The sequence below is a fragment of the Alosa pseudoharengus genome, unplaced genomic scaffold (assembly GCF_046254945.1).
Source record: "Alosa pseudoharengus isolate Yale_2024_CS ecotype anadromous, Long Island Sound unplaced genomic scaffold, YU_APseudo_1.1 YU_APseudo_1.1_scf_1, whole genome shotgun sequence".
In the NCBI taxonomy this organism is placed as follows: domain Eukaryota; kingdom Metazoa; phylum Chordata; class Actinopteri; order Clupeiformes; family Clupeidae; genus Alosa; species Alosa pseudoharengus.
In genome coordinates this window covers 15829068-15846076 of record NW_027468564.1, presented here as the reverse complement: position 1 = coordinate 15846076, position 17009 = coordinate 15829068, and the positions used below count along the sequence as shown (strand labels likewise).

The 17009-nt window shown below is 43.3% G+C and overlaps 2 protein-coding genes across 3 annotated transcripts in view; one reads left to right on the top strand and one right to left on the bottom strand.

The window, feature by feature from the left end:
* The window catches only part of LOC143122011 (actin, cytoplasmic 1-like), a 2641-nt gene extending 1007 nt beyond the window's left edge, over window positions 1–1634 (top strand). The window contains exons 2-4 of the mRNA XM_076282785.1: window positions 1–347; window positions 690–871; window positions 969–1634. The exon at window positions 1–347 is cut by the window's left edge and continues 92 nt beyond it. Of these exons, the coding sequence (XP_076138900.1) occupies window positions 1–347; window positions 690–871; window positions 969–1112 (673 nt within the window). The 3' untranslated portion in view covers window positions 1113–1634. The remainder of the gene's footprint in view (window positions 348–689; window positions 872–968) is intronic.
* LOC143121937 (NACHT, LRR and PYD domains-containing protein 3-like) overlaps window positions 1–17009 on the bottom strand; it is a 203736-nt gene that overhangs the window by 135903 nt on the left and 50824 nt on the right. The window lies entirely within an intron of this gene.

Below are 17009 nucleotides of genomic sequence, written 5' to 3'. Positions count from 1 at the left end.
GATGGACTCCGGTGATGGTGTCACTCACACCGTGCCGATCTACGAGGGCTACGCCCTGCCCCACGCCATCCTGCGTCTGGACTTGGCCGGCCGCGACCTGACGGACTACCTGATGAAGATCCTGACCGAGCGCGGCTACAGCTTCACCACCACGGCCGAGCGGGAGATCGTGCGCGACATCAAGGAGAAGCTGTGCTACGTGGCGCTGGACTTCGAGCAGGAGATGGGCACCGCCGCCTCCTCCTCGTCTCTGGAGAAGAGCTACGAGCTGCCCGACGGACAGGTCATCACCATCGGCAACGAGAGGTTCCGCTGCCCCGAGGCGCTCTTCCAGCCCTCTTTCCTGGGTGAGTGCCACTCACACACACTCTCCTAACTGGCCCGAGTGCCCCTCACACACACTCCTAACTGGCCTGAGTGCCCCTCACACACTCTCACACACTCTCCTAACTGGCCTGAGTGCCCCTCTCACACACTCTCCTAACTGGCCTGAGTGCCCCTCACACACTCTCCTAACTGGCCTGAGTGCCCCTCACACACCCTCACACACTCTCCTAACTGACTTGGCACTTGTAGGCAGAAGCCACACACTCCCTACGTCCTTCTGTAGTGGACTCTCCCAAGCTCCTTAATGTAACCCTCTCACTTTCTCTCCCTCCCTCTCTCTCGCTCTCTCTCTCCTCCTCCAGGTATGGAGTCCTGTGGTATCCACGAGACCACGTTCAACTCCATCATGAAGTGCGACGTCGACATCCGTAAGGACCTGTATGCCAACACTGTGCTGTCCGGCGGTACCACCATGTACCCAGGCATTGCTGACCGTATGCAGAAGGAGATCACATCCCTGGCACCCTCCACCATGAAGATCAAGGTGAGCGTCGTCTCAGTCTCTGTGTCCGTCTCTCTCTGAAGATGGAAGTGGCCCCTGTGTTGAGTGGCGTTCTCACCTCTGCATGTGTGTGTTTCAGATCATCGCGCCCCCTGAGCGCAAGTACTCCGTCTGGATCGGCGGCTCCATCCTGGCCTCCCTCTCCACCTTCCAGCAGATGTGGATCAGCAAGCAGGAGTACGACGAGTCCGGCCCCTCCATCGTGCACCGCAAATGCTTCTAAACACACGGCGGTGTGCTCACACACACACACACACCTGTGTGTGGCATGGCCCCAGCGGCGTCGGGACTCCTGCACCACCTTCACCTCGTCGCCCCGCCCATCCCCACTGGGTAGGGGGGGGTGGGGTTGTGGGGGGGTGGGGAGTCGGGACTCTTTGAGTTAAAACTCCATTTCCTCCAGTCATTCCCGGAGACGCACCCTTCACAGGGCAGCGTACACACACACACACACACACACTCTCTATCTGGCCTGAGGGCCCTGGAGGGGTGTGTTTGGTGTTTTTGTTTAGTTTTTTTGCTTCTGTAAATTATGTGTTTTTGTACTTGCAGCCTTAAGTCCTCTGAGTTGAGTTACTGTGGGGTTGGTCAGTCTGATGCTGACGCAGCGTGCTCCTCTAGTGATGGGGGGTGGCGCTGAAGCCAGCTGTTGGATGGGGGGTGTGTGTCACACACACTCACACATGCATTCTGCCTGGGGAATCTCTGTACACTGAAAACTCAATAAAAATGCACATGGTCCGTACTCAGTCTGCCTGCTCTTTGGGATGTGTGTGTGTTCATGCGTGTGTGTTCATGTATGTGTCTGTAATTCAGGGTGGGTGCAGAAACGGAGGGCTTTGCAGTAATCCAACTGTGTACATTTGCACAAGTTGCAGCTTACTTGAAGTAGAGTGACTGGGGGGGGAGAGACTCTTAGGTTGATACTGTGTCTAATTCAGGGTCGATGTTGATATGGAGAGCTTTGCTGCACTCCCAAGTGTCTACATTTGCACAAGTTGCAGTTTCCAGCAGTTAGTTATTCAAAATGAAGTGCCTTTTTAAAAGGGTGAAAAACCCCATGTGCCCATTACAGGGAAGGACTTCGGTTCAGCTAAAATGGCTGCCCTTCTTGGTGATCTGTCTGAGCAACTGCATCAGTGGGTGTTTCTCAATGTGTATTGCTTTAGTTCTCTACTGGTGCTCTTTAATGAAGTGATTGCCTTATCAAACACTTAAACAGGTGGTCTCCATGACTACAGCAAACTGGGCTGATTCCATGTGTGCTGTAGACACCATATCAGTTGAGATCTAACATGTGTAGAGTCGAGTGTGGTAAGTTGTGCTGGAGACCTTCCCAAATTCTAATCGGAGGTAAAGGGCACGTTCACTCTGTGGTGGACGAAGTACACACATCCTGTACTTGAGTGACGGTAGAGATACATATAGTCAAATGTTACTCTAGTAAAAGTAGTCCTTTTACATTTCCACTTGAGTGGAAGTACTAAAGTACTTCAAATGTAGCCTACTTGAGTATCAAAAGTAAAAGTCCTGAAATGTATTATGACTACAGTTGCATTTACTATTGTTAGAATGATTTGGCACAGACATAGGCATTCATTGAGCCTTTCTCCTTTATTTAAGGACAAAATCAACTGAATTGTATGTCAGGCATGCAAACTCCTCACCTTTCGGCGAAATTCGCCGTTTTGAATCCAAAATGACTGACTTACGTGGTTTGTGCAGAACCGATGAGAAAATATTTAGGGGGGGGGGGTCAACGTGAGCTGAGTTTACTATTGTGCAGACGCAAACACATCTTGGTGTTGCCAACAGCGGAAGCTTGTTGCTGCAGAGGCAGCGTGAACAGAACGCTCGCGTAGGTATAGCCTCCTTTTGTGAGCGCAGATAGGCCTAGATGCGTCTGAAATGTCAGCTGGAATGTGAGCACGGCGAGGAGGTGCCTAGAGATGTCACATGTGGGCTAGTTGAAACTTTCAACTTCTGTTAGCAAAAGACGTTGCGATTAGTGTAGCAACGTAGCATTGGCGGTTTTGTTTTAATGTTGTTAAAGTTAGCGATATGAGACAGAAATATAGACACAACGAGTTAATTTGATGAATAGGTTACGTGCTGTATTTGGTCTAGATCGGCAAAATGTGAAGCAAATACACAGACCTTATCAGTATAGCAAAGGCTAATGTGAATAACCTAAAGAGTTAAATGTCTCCTAAACTGGGCTGTGCAAAACGTTTAACTCTTTAATTATTCACATTTAACTCTTTAATTATTCACATTAGACTTTGCTATACTGATCTTTGCTATACTGATCTGGCTCAGAGACAAAATCAGTGTTGATTGACATGTCTTTAAGAAACGTTCAGTGACCTGATCAGAAGTAGCCTGTGCCTATAGGGTAGGCTACAGTTTAACATTTAGTGTGAACACTATTCACACAACACAACTTTATTGGTTGGTTAAACAAACTAACTAGCACAATGCCACAATCTGTAAGTAACCTAGGCTGCAGGATAACACTTGTTATGAAACAGTGTGCCCTCCACAACACACTCTCCCCCAACATTATAAATGAATTGCACCATATTGCTATGTAGCATAGTAATGTTATACACCATTTGAAAGCTTGGACACTTGGGAATCCATATATGACAACCTTTTTCATGTACAATCTGTATAGTGCTTTACATTGTCAGATTAATCTTACTATGTCTTAATTAAATTGTTTCAAATTGCCCTCCTCCCCCTCCGGTGCTTCCCTACCTTCTAGCTGCAGTGTGTATCCTTATCAATAAGATAGATGCAGCAAATTGGGTATTGAAATAGTCACCGGAATCCATATTTTTATCCATTGTTTTATCCAATATTTGTTGTGCAGATGTATAATCCATCTTATCCACACCCATTGAACCAACAAAGAAAATGCAAAGACATTTCTGTAATTATTCCATAGTGTAGTCATTCCATCAGAACCTCTGACAAACAATCCAAATAGTCCAGAAACCACACAGTAAGGCTTTTATTGTCAGTATGCAATTTGGGTAACCAAAAGTCCTATGGGGAGTTTCCATTGGGCATTTTACAAAACACATGAGCATATCTTAGCAAATAATGGTCTAAATGACTCATTTTTCATTTTATTTTGATCTACTTTTGCACACGGCTTCACAAGACCTGGTCTAGACACAAAAATGCCCATTCCATAGGAAGTTAAAACATTTCAAATCGATTTTACAAAAATTAGTCTAGTCTACCCTATTTTATATAATGTTAGTCTGAAATAGTGTGTGTCTCAAGCAAGTTTCACCTGGTTTGGTTCAACAAATATTCAAACTTATCATCTTTATTCTAATACTATGCCTACTATGTCTTCATGTCCAATAGGCCTGAAATCTTCAGAAATGTCTGAACTTCAGGCACAGAGAAAAAAGAAAGAAAGAAAACTCATGTAGATTGCTTAGGAGGAGAGGAGGGCCATGCTGAAGCATGCTGCCTAACAGTGCAACGGGCCCCTCACACTAAGGAGAAATAGGAGAAGAAGACACTTTTTTTATATTCACTTATTTTTATCATACATATGATATTTTTGGCCACAACAAATTTTTTAGTGATTTTATATTAGTGGTTTTCTTTGTAAATCTCTGGTTTTGGGCCATTTCATACTCCGTGGAAGCTATGCACTATTGTCACTTCGCGTACTCCGTGGAAGCTATGCACTATTGTCACTTCGCGTACTCCGTGGAAGCTATGCACTATTGTCACTTCGCGTACTCCGTGGAAGCTATGCACTATTGTGACTTCGCGTACTCCGTGGAAGCTATGCACTATTGTCACTTCGCGTGCCCTTCTCACCTTTTTCACCCCTGACCAGTTTGCTTGATATGTAGAAAGACCTAAAAACAAACCAATGTGATTATCTTAGATACTTCAAAGTAACAACTTTTTGCTTTGTGGATGGTTTTACAGTTTTGGACCAAATCAATACGTTCCCTTGTGTTAGTGTCAGATTTTTTTATAATTGTATATCTATCATTTATTCAATGGTGTCGTGAGGCTATTTATGGTAACATTAATATTGTGAAAAGGGGTCAACAAGGTACATTAAGTAGTGGATATAAAGCCTAGCTCTAAATGGCTACACCTGAGGTAAGAGTTGGGATGTGATCTTTCCACATGTAGAATCAAAATGGCTACACCTGAGTTGAGATGTGATCTTTCCACATGTAGAATCAAAATGGCTACACCTGAGATAAGAGTTGGGATGTGATCTTTCCACATGTAGAATCAAAATGGCTACACCTGAGTTAAGATGTGATCTTTCCACATGTAGAATCTAAATGGCTACACCTGAGTTGAGATGTGATCTTTCCACATGTAGAATCTAAATGGCTACACCTGAGTTAAGAGTTGGGATGTGATCTTTCCACATGTAGAATCAAAATGGCTACACCTGAGATAAGAGTTGGAATGTGATCTTTCCACATGTAGAATCAAAATGGCTACACCTGAGTTAAGAGTTGGGATGTGATCTTTCCACATGTAGAATCAAAATGGCTACACCTGAGTTGAGATGTGATCTTTCCACATGTAGAATCTAAATGGCTACACCTGAGTTGAGATGTGATCTTTCCACATGTAGAATCTAAATGGCTACACCTGAGTTAAGAGTTGGGATGTGATCTTTCCACATGTAGAATCAAAATGGCTACACCTGAGTTGAGATGTGATCTTTCCACATGTAGAATCTAAATGGCTACACCTGAGTTAAGAGTTGGGATGTGATCTTTCCACATGTAGAATCAAAATGGCTACAGTGTCACCTGAGGTAAGAGTTGGAATGTGATCTTTCCACATGTAGAATCAAAATGGCTACAGTATTACCTGAGATAAGAGTTGGAATGTGATCTTTCCACATGTAGAATCAAAATGGCTACACCTGAGATAAGAGTTGGAATGTGATCTTTCCACATGTAGAATCAAAATGGCTACATCTGAGGTAAGAGTTGAGATGTGATCTTTCCACGTGTAGAATCTAAATGGCTACAGTGTGTCGAGTTCACATGTAATCCCCTGAGTCAATTTAAGACATTTACCTGTAATCGTTGGGGTCACCCAAGCAAATGTTACGCTCATTTTTGGAAAGGGACTTTCGCATTTTCACATCAACAATGAAAGTCCAGGGCACTGCAGCAGCTTCATGTCCAAGATGGTGTGTGTGTGTGTGTGTGTGTGTGTGTGTGTGTGTGTGTGTGTGTGTGCTAATGAAAGTCCAGGGCACTGCAGCAGCTTCATGTCCAAGATGGTGTGTGTGTGTGTATGTGTGTGTGTGTGTGTGTGTGTGTGCTAATGAAAGTCCAGGGCACTGCAGCAGCTTCATGTCCAAGATGGTGTGTGTGTGTGTGTGTGTGTGCGCTAATGAAAGTCCAGGGCACTGCAGCAGCTTCATGTCCAAGATGGTGTGTGTTTGTGTGTGTGTGTGTGTGCTAATGAAAGTACAGGGCACTGCAGCAGCTTCATGTCCAAGATATTGCATCTGTGCAGCACAATGGAGTGGGTCACTCTTAGTTCAGGAAACAGAACCCTCAAAAGTTGCAATATATTTCTTTTTTAATGTCCAAAATAATGCACCCCATTATGGATATCATATATTAATGTCCAAAATAATGCACCCCATCCTGCATATCATATATTAATGTCCAAAATAATGCACCCTATCCTGCCTATCATATATTAATGTCCAAAATAATGCACCCCATCCTGCATATCATATATTAACGTCCAAAATAATGCACTCCTTCCTGCATATCATGTATATATGTTTAATGTCCAAAATAATGCACCCCATCCTGCATATCATGAAAGGCAGTTTTTACACATGAACAAAGACTTGTTTTTATTTAATACCAGGGGTGAAAGTAAGCCGGTACTGGCCGGTACGGAGTACCACTAAAATATTTGGATAGGGAACGCCGTACCGGAAAGAAAACTATACTGTCTCTGAAAAATATTGCACTTTCAGCATGACAACACAACTGCTAACGTCAAATTACCAGAAGCAACACGTTTCCCCCAAAATATATTTCATATACATCGTTCTGAACTGTATCTGAATTGTGTCTAAACCTCCCGTGCAGCTGGACAGACAACGAGCAAGCTATAGCGCGCGTACAGTAGCCTAATTGCGCCAACGTGCACTGGTATCCAAAGTGTTTTAGCAGACGGACGTTTCTTGGAAAGTCTCCGAAATAAATAAAAAAACATACAGGCTAAAGAAAAATATGTTGATGTTTCAATAGCCTATTCTGGTTTTATGTGTGCAGTGTTTCGCTGGAGAGACAAGAGACAGACAGCGCGTGTACGGCTTAACCAGATCTTGCGCAGCAATAATAAAAGTGTTTTAGCGGACAGAAGTATTGTAGCGACCGGCTGTCAATCAGGGAGTGCCCGCGCTATGCATAACCCCGGGCACGCTCATGGTTGGCAGCCTGGCGAGAGGGGGGCGGGACCCCCGGGGAATATAGGCTACTGTTCGAGAAAGTTCTGCCTCTTTCGGTTCTGGGCCTGACACGGCCCGCTGTGTTATATGCTGCATTGTGTGCTTTGTGACAATAAACCAGTTCATGATAGTGAAACGCTACAGTATGTTGCAGTCTCCCAAATAAAAAGGCATGACTCAAAGAAACGTGTTTCATAATATACAGTAGCCTATATAAAAAAACGATTGGAAGTGGGAGCGAACAGAGTAACTAGGCTAAATAAATAAATAAATGTTGAAATTAAGTGTTTGCAATTTATTCATAATCAAAAACAGATACAGGTGGGTTAAAGATATCTAGTGATACTAGAGTGATAAGAAGTCCTAGTGAATGCTTGATAAGTAGCCTATAATACAGTAAATAAACAAACAAATAAATAATAAATAATTAGGCTAAGTGAAATTTTCGGCAAGCGCATTATAACTCTATATCATAGTACCACCAAGAAATAAAAACTACTTTCACCCCTGTTTAATACGTATTTGCTCGCTTATTTAGTTAAAACATACAAGCAGCTCTCTCCTGTGGAAGTCTTCAGTGATTGCATGATGATCAAAGGTAATCACATCCAAACCACTGCTCCCCTCACAACACTACACACACCACCAGAACCCTTCTGAACCAGAACCAGACCATTCTGCACCAGAACCAGACTCTTCTGCACCAGACCCTTCTGCACCAGAACCAGACTCTTCTGAACCAGACTCTTCTGCACACAGCACCAGACTCTTCTGAACCAGACTCTTCTGCACCAGAACCAGACTCTTCTGCACCAGACTCTTCTGCACCAGACCCTTCTGCACCAGAACCAGACTCTTCTGCACCAGACCCTTCTGCACACAGCACCGGACTCTTCTGAACCAGAACCAGACTCCTCTGCACCAGACCCTTCTGCACACAGCACCAGACCCTTCCCACAGGTTCATATCAGCCCAGGCTACACACACCAGCTATGTGGGCATAGTTTCAGCAGATGAGCCAGAAACATTTATTCTCACCTGAGTCATATTTTAAATTTGATGGAAACTAATGTTTTAAGGGATGTGTTCTTGTTATCTTAATTATCCAATGTAGCTGAAATGCAGTATTTTGGACACGAAAAAACGGCAATGTACTTTACTGTAGAACTGCAGTATTTTGGACATGAAAATACTACTGTACTGTAGTATAACTGCACTGTACTTCGAGAAAATGTATTCTGCAGAATATGAAGTTGCAACTTGTAAATAGCAGTAAAGTACAGTACTATCTATGCCAGCGTTTCTCAAACTGTGGGTCGCGACCCACTACTGGGTCGCGGAGACATGCCAGGTGGGGCGCGAACTGACGTGAAAAACAGGAGGTTTTTTTATTTATTTTTTTATCTGTAGCCTGGGCCCAGGTAGCACCTGATGCGCAATGGACGCACTGTGTTATTCACAGGGAAGCGCTCGTGTCAAGGCAGCTTAGTTAGTCCCGACCTACAATTTTGAACGTTGTTGTGAGAGAGTGGTGAATTTCATTAAAACCCGGCCCTTAAAAGCGCGTCTATTCTCCGCACTTTGCGAAGAGATGGTAGCTGACCAAAAGGCTACTGTTTTTTACAGCGAGGCAAGGTGGCTTTCCCGAGGTAAAGTCCCTGATAGCACAGGGGCGTTGAATCCACGTTGAATCAACCTCCGCCGCTTCAAACAAACGTTGATTCAACGCCCCTAAACGCCCCTTTGCTATCTGGGGTGCTGTCGCGTGTGTTTGAGCTCCGAGTCGCCTCTTCTTGGAGGAAGAGCGCATGTTTGAATCTGCAAGCACGTTCACTAATGAACATTTCTTGACGAAGCTGGCCTATCTTAGCGCTTTATTTGATATATCTTAGTGATACATACATTTGAGTTAAATGTCCAGTTACAAGGCAAAGACAGGCACCTACCTCACAAATAAGATTACTGCATTCACCAAAAATACTTGAGTATGGGACAGGCGCCTCGATCGCGACAGTATTATGCCTTTGAGATTTCTGAGCGAAATCGCTGAAACGTCTGATTGGGAGCCACTCTTGTGATCCCATGTATTAAACAGTAGGCCTACATCACATCACTGCAAAGTTTATTTCAAAAATATTTCCCAACCAGCAGTGCTCAGTATGACTGGATTATGGATCCATTTAATGCAGCATGTTGGTATTTCATTGAATATATTGTACAATGCTGTAAAAGGGCCTATGCTTCCTAATATGTTGCTGGAAAACAGAAATATGTGTGTTATGTATTTATTTATTATTATATCTGCAGCACCAGCTGATTTTAACTCTGTTGAAGAGGATATATTTAGAACTTTCATTATTTCAATAAATTTGACAAGTTTAAGCTTGACCTATCACTTTCTTAGAGCGATGAGGGACAGGTGGGCATTGATGAGGGACAGGTGGGGCTCGAGAATGCCCCCTTGATCAAAGTGGGAAATGAAAGAAAAAGTTTGAGAACCACTGATCTAGTTTGTTAACTACCACAGTCACGAGTTGGGTCGCGATAGTCTGTCATTTTTAAAAAGTGGGTCCCCAGAAAAAAAGTTTGAAAAACACTGATCTATGCAGTGCGATGCAGTTTTCGTGTCCAAAATACTGCACATATTTCCTCCAAAACTGCAGTTTTGACACTTGAAGTAGGCCTAATGCAGTTATTTATTTTTTTGTAACTTATAAATGCACAATTTCAAATTAATGCATAATAATTTTGCACTGAAATACTATATGGAACTACAAAGGTATGGGTAGGCCTAATGAATACCCATTGATTTGGTAGGGTACATTATCGTGTCTCATCACAATCACGACTGAGAGGTGGTTGCGTTAAATTGTCGCAGTGTGACAAACTAGGCATCCAAGATACCATGCATTCAACTCAACTGACTTAAAACCTTGCAGTAGTCAAGCACCGACAGTGATATTACAATTCCGCCGTTGAGCTCTGCCAACAGGCAGTAAAAGTATTTACAGGGAGACGGTTGGTGAAAATTGGACTTTATTACAAGCAGGGGGAACTAGCTTGGGACGGAAAGGAAGTAGTCCCGTCGATTCTGTTGTTTCGTGTACATCAACAATTCACAGGCGTTTAGTTCCACGTGTTTCTGGGGAAACTATGTTAGGCTAAATGTGTTTGCTGTTTGCTCTTACCAATGCTTGCTGGTCAGAAATTCTGTCCGACTTGGTTGTGGCTAGATGGGATACAGCTAAGAACGGAAGTTACGTAACAGACAGTGAAATATCGCAAAATCTCGACGATACCAGAGCCCGTTTACGGACGGGCTCTGTTCAGCTTTCTTCTCGTCGTACAGGAGTTTTGAGAAGTACCTCAGTGATTACGAGGAAGAAACCATGACTAAGTTTACAGTCTTAACTAAAGACCGCAGTTTTGGTCAGGACGGTGAGTTCAGCTATAAAAAATGTCCATTTTTAAATCGATAGTCTAGCTGTTAGCTTAGCATTGTATGCGCGAGTTTGTGTGTGTGTGTGTGTGTGTGTGTGCGCGCGCGTCTCCGTCTCCCTCTCCCTCCTGTGTCATATAATGTGTCATATAAAGGCCAATATTATTATGTAAGCAACTTAAAAACTTAAAATTCATATTGACAGAATCTCCTGTTTTCCCGGGGAGTGCGCGAGTGTGTTTGTGTTTTTTTAGAAGTGGGGTTTGTTGGTTTGTAGTGGACACCTTCTGCTAACCAGTGCCTAAGGCTGCAGATTAACTGTAACTCTTTTCTGTGAGGATGGACACTGGTTTTCAGCGGCCCTCACAACCCCACACCACCATCCCACCCCTTTCAAGTGTGCATATTGTATATAGTTCTCTGCAAACCTATGGTGGCATCATTCCTTCAGTGTGCATATTGTATATAGTTCTCTGCAAACCTATGGTGGCATCATTCCTTCAGTGTGCATATTGTATATAGTTATCTGCAAACCTATGGTGGCATCATTCCTTCAGTGTGCATATTGTATATAGTTATCTGCAAACCTACTGTATGGTGGCATCATTCCTTCAGTGTGCATATTGTATATAGTTCTCTGCAAACCTATGGTGGCATCATTCCTTCAGTGTGCATATTGTATATAGTTATCTGCAAACCTACTGTATGGTGGCATCATGCCTTCAGTGTGTCTTAAACAACCACACATAAAATGTATTATATTATATTGATATTTTATTGTATTTCTCTAAATGCATACTTGACTGTAGATAGATTTATAAGTAAATTTACGAACACAGGACATTTTCTATTTTGTCTTTATTATTTTGTCAGAATGCACCAGAATGCTTTGTTTGTATGTGAAAATCACAAACCCCACCCCCTAAAATTAAATGAAATCATATTGGACATATTGTGACTCTCTAACTCTTATCTTATGTAGCTGTAAAAGCAAGTCTCTCTGATGTTTATGTTTCTGTTTCTGCACTAATGGTACTGTTACCACACTGCACATAACTGTACTGTACATATCTGTCCATATGGTTCATACCATATTTATTCAGTTTTTATTATAATATATTATGTTCACTGCATATATCTATATGATTCATAATGGTACTGCCAATACATTGCACATATATGTAAGCCTACATGTTGTGTTCTCTACAGATGGAGTCTCGGTGCAGAAGTAGATATTGCATGCCAGGTTTCAACAGTTACGATCTCAGTCCAATTGTTAGCAGCTCCCTCACAGCAAGTTATGGTCCATCCCCAAAGGGAAATGACAGTGTTCGTTGTGCAATTAAAGCAACTCTTTCACAACGATCCATAAAAATAGTTTCAAAAATAGTTTTCATTTATGACACGGATATCCATGGCTGAGACGTCTTTAGATCGTCTTTAATTATAAGTTCTCGTAACGCAGGGTAAAGTTCAACTTACGTGTCCATATATATTATACTTCTTTGGGACACCCGTGATCATAACTAAACTATTTATTTTGTAATAGTATTTCTAACATGAATTTATAACATAAAAGTGATGTTAATGTTCGCAAAATAACTATTTTTCTTACTTCCTGTCTTACTTCCTGTCCTGAGCGGCGAGATTTCACTATCTGTTACGTAACTTCCGTTCTTAGCTGTATCCCATCTAGCCACAACCGAGACTAGTGGGAGAGCATACGATAAAAAATAACGATAATGGTTTACATTAACAACTCCATTTTGCATTTCAAAATTGGCATTTACATTTAAATATCTGTCTAATGGTAAATGCATGCTGTCTTTGTATTTTCTGTGTCATGCCAGGTTAATAAATGTCTCTTCAATCTGTCTCGTTCGTTCGTTCTCACGCCAAGACCCCCCACCTGTTTCACTTCGGTCTGTCGTTCTCGTTAAGTCAGTCACTCGTTCTTGGCAGAGTGAAGCAGAAGAAGCAGAGTGATATGGCTCTGTAGCCTTGGCAAAATGGGGACTTGAAACCTTTTCATCAATATAATCTTTCTGCCAAGCCTTTAAACATGTTTGTCGGCATAGCCTGCTGGGTCTTTGTTCCTTTATGAATGAACACATTTTTAAAAAAGAAATTAGCTGATCTAGCCGTAGTCTACTCTATTTACCTTCAATATGTAATGTCAAGGTGAATGAACACATTAGCTATTGCTGTTTTGTCTAAAAGTACACATAATCATGAAGTTGCAGCTATATAGCCGCTACAATTACAGTGTTTTGTTGACCGTTTTCACAAACGAGAAGCTGAGAACCTGCATTCCATGATTCACTGCTGAACTACGTTGTAGGCTACCAGGGGCCTGTACTACGAAGCGGGGTTTTATGGCTTATCTGGGTAACTTCAAGAGTAACTTGATCACGTGTGGCGTAACTTCCCGATTAACCCGTACTACGAAAGGTGGATAGGTTTTAACCGAGGTATGCTGCCATGGCAATTTACGCTGCATCTCAAACCTGCTCCGACCAGGTTATGTTCTTGGTTAACCCGAAGTTTCCGTTAACCACACCCTTTATAAGTACCACCCCTCCACTAACAATTTCTCCCGAGACATGTCGGCGTACCTGGATGATCCATACGACATTGGAGCGCAAATCGTGAGGGACTCTCTTCGCAGGGCGAGGGGCTTTAGAGACCGCCAGAAAATATATATATAGCCTACCCGGACGATATTCTCTATGAAGACATAGATTGTCAGCCGAGGGAATTCGCTATCTTTGTCAGATGATCTAGGAAGACGTCTCATAGCAATGCCCGTACGTGGACATTCATGTATTCAATCGCCGACATGTCTCGGGAGAAATTGTTAGTGGAGTGGTGGTACTTATAAAGGGTGTGGTTAACGGAAATCTCGGGTTAACCAAGAACATAACCTGCTCGGAGCAGGTTTAGATGCAGCGTAAATTGCCATGGCAGCATACCTCGGTTCAGAGTGCGAATTACCCCACCATAATTGGGGGGTACTGCTCCTTCACTTCTTCTGACCATCGTGGTCTATTACCACATCAATCCCCACCGTGATCGCCAAGTGCAACGTGTTGTGCAACACACGGTCTAAACATGCGACAAACTGATAATCAGTAGGCTACAGAATATCTCATTGTTCTTATACTGTATCCAAAGAGAACTGTTTTGATCAACTCTGCCCTCTGCCCTCATCGTGTCGTCTCCCTGCGGCCTGCTCACGGCTTTTATCCTGTGCCTCTCCTGTCTGCTGGGTACCCCTTTCCTTCACATATGAACAGTGTATAAAACCTAACTGCACCTACACTTTTAATGTAATTGTTTGTAGATCTTAGTGTTAATATTTCCTGCTTACTCTTTTAGCACCAAAAAAGTGCCTGATGTCTGTGTGCCCTTTCCTTTTCCTCATAGTGTCTCTTTGAATAAAATAAAATAGTTTCATTAAGATAGTATCAGGGTTCTCAGATGAAACTACATTTATCAAACTAAAAATATAATATAATGTAAAAACAATAGGCTACCAATTAATTAAAAACACATTCAAATACTAGCAGATATTTAGCCTAGGCTACTTGGGTCTTTTTATGTTTCCACAGGTTTCACTGATATTATGTAGGCTTAGCTACATCAGACCCTCTTGTGCATAACGGTAATATAAAAACACAGGATCTGTGCCAAACTAATTTCAAAAGGGCACAATAATGTATTCAAGATATAATAAGAGATGGACACCTAGGCTATGGAGTTCATCTTCTTGGAAATGACAATTGATTTTACCTCACCACAATGTAGGCTAAAGGTTTATTTAAATAGAGAATTACCTTGCTAACTAACCTTGCTAACTAACCAAGGTCCACTTTACTAGCCTCAGTGGGTAAGTAAGTAGCAGGTAAGTAGCCAGTAATTCAATGTATGAAGTGGTGACATGAGCTATGAAAGAACAAACACATTTATAAATGAAGGTTGTAAAATAACACATTTTCAACAAGCTAAACGTCAGTTAGCAACTTACATTTACCCATGCACGTCAGCAGCAAACCGAATTTTGCCTACTGGAGGAATTTACCTAGCGTTTTGTCATTCAATGTTGACACTTGCTCAGTTGCTTCTAGCGCCACGGTGGTTAAAAATGGTACGGTCCACAATAGGGGTTTCTGAAATCGCTTTACATTAAAATGTTCCTACAGTGAAAATAGGAGTTGACTTATATTGTAACTGTAATGATATTTTTTCACAATATCAGAAAAATTATCTGACCCCCCCAAAACTGATATTTCTGTCTCTTTGGGGGGTACTGGGTCTTCATTGGGGGGTATAGTACCCCCCAGTACCCCCTGTAATTCAAACTATGCCTCGGTTAAAACCTATCCACCTTTCGTAGTACGGGTTAATCGGGAAGTTACGCCACATGTGATCAAGTTACTCTCAAAGTTACCCAGATAAGCCAGTAACCCCGCTTCGTAGTACAGGCCCCAGATCTTAGAGCTCAACGTTGCGTTCATCAGTAGGCGAAGATGTTTGCTTTGCTAAGTAGACTAGTTCTGTGCCGTTCTGCAGGAGCACCGTTGTCATGGTGCAGCAGCCCAGCCGGTTTATGGGATGGTGGAGCCGCATCTCTCCTTCATCACGGCTGCCGACTGCCCGCTCGAACTGCATGACCGCTCGGAGGTGGGATTTGACATGACGGGCTAGCGGACCGCTCCGAGGTGGGAGATGACGGGCTAGTGGACCGCTCGGAGGTGGGAGATGACGGGCTAGTGGACCGCTCGCAGGTGGGAGATGACGGGCTAGTGGACCGCTCGGAAGTGGGGTTTGACATGACGGGCTAGCGGACCGCTCGGAGGTGGGAGATGACGGGCTAGCGGACCACTCGCAGGTGGGAGATGACGGGCTAGTGGACCGCTCGGAAGTGGGGTTTGACATGACGGGCTAGCGGACCGCTCGGAGGTGGGATTTGACATGACGGGCAAGCGGACCGCTCAGAGGTGGGGGTCCTGCCCGATGCCATGGCGGAGCGTTCGGTGGGGCTGGTGGACTGCTCGGATGAGATCCTGCTCAACATTCTGCTGCTGAACGTGGCTCGCATGTCCAAGTGACTGCACGCGCTCAGTAGGGACAAGAGCCTCATCAGCCACATCAGTCTCTCAGAACAATACACAGTAAGATGCTCTCTCTCACTCACTTTCTCTCTCACCCTGTCTTTCTCTCTTTCTTTCTGTCTTTCTTTCACTCTTTGTACTCTCACAGTAAGCTACAGTTCCTCATATGTCTAGGCACCCATGTGTGTCTATGTCTCTCAGAACGATACACAGTAAGATTCTCTCTCTCTCTCTCACTTTCTCTCTGACTGACTCACTTAAAGGCTTGACGGAAAGATTGTATTGATGAAAAGGTTTCAAGTCCCCATTTTGCCTAGGCTACAGTACAACAGACATGTTTTAGAGCAGGGGCTGCTGCTAGTCTCCTCTCAGGGCATGTTCTCCTGTTGACCACTAGATGGCACCATAACACTGCACTGTTGGCTCAGACTGTCATCACACATGTGACCTAACAACCAGTCAGATATTGAGATGATATGCAATTCATACTTTGCACGTGACGTCACAACCACTGGCTGGCGGGCAAGAACGTCGTTCTCCAGCAACGAAATCCAGTAAATTAGTCTAGGATCTGACCAGGACGTTGCCAGTTTTACTATACAAAAGTTGGTGTTTTGAGGTGTAAATAACATGCCAGATAGTTGTTGTGCGATTGGATGCACTAACCGCCGAGGAGATAAGCCGGGGTTATGTTTTTACCGGATCTGATAAGGAGAATTCAGAGAGAAGACAACTATGGATTCAGACATGAAATCGTTTCAGGAAATGGGACCTGGCAACCTTCACAGTATAGGCCCTACACGTCTGTGCAGTGATCATTTCATCAAAGGTAATTTCAACATTTGTTTGAATACAATGGGTGTATAACCATGTAATTAATCGTGTCTTAAGTTACCCTGTAGTTTCATCAATCAACACCACCAGCTGGTTCCGCAAGTCAGCTGTTTGTGTTATGAGTCTAAGCTAGGCTAACAGCTATCGTCTTTTGCTAACAACAACAAAAGTTGTGTGATAGGTTGTTTTGAGGTTTGTGATATCTATGGTTTTCAATGAGAACCAGAGATTACCCAACAT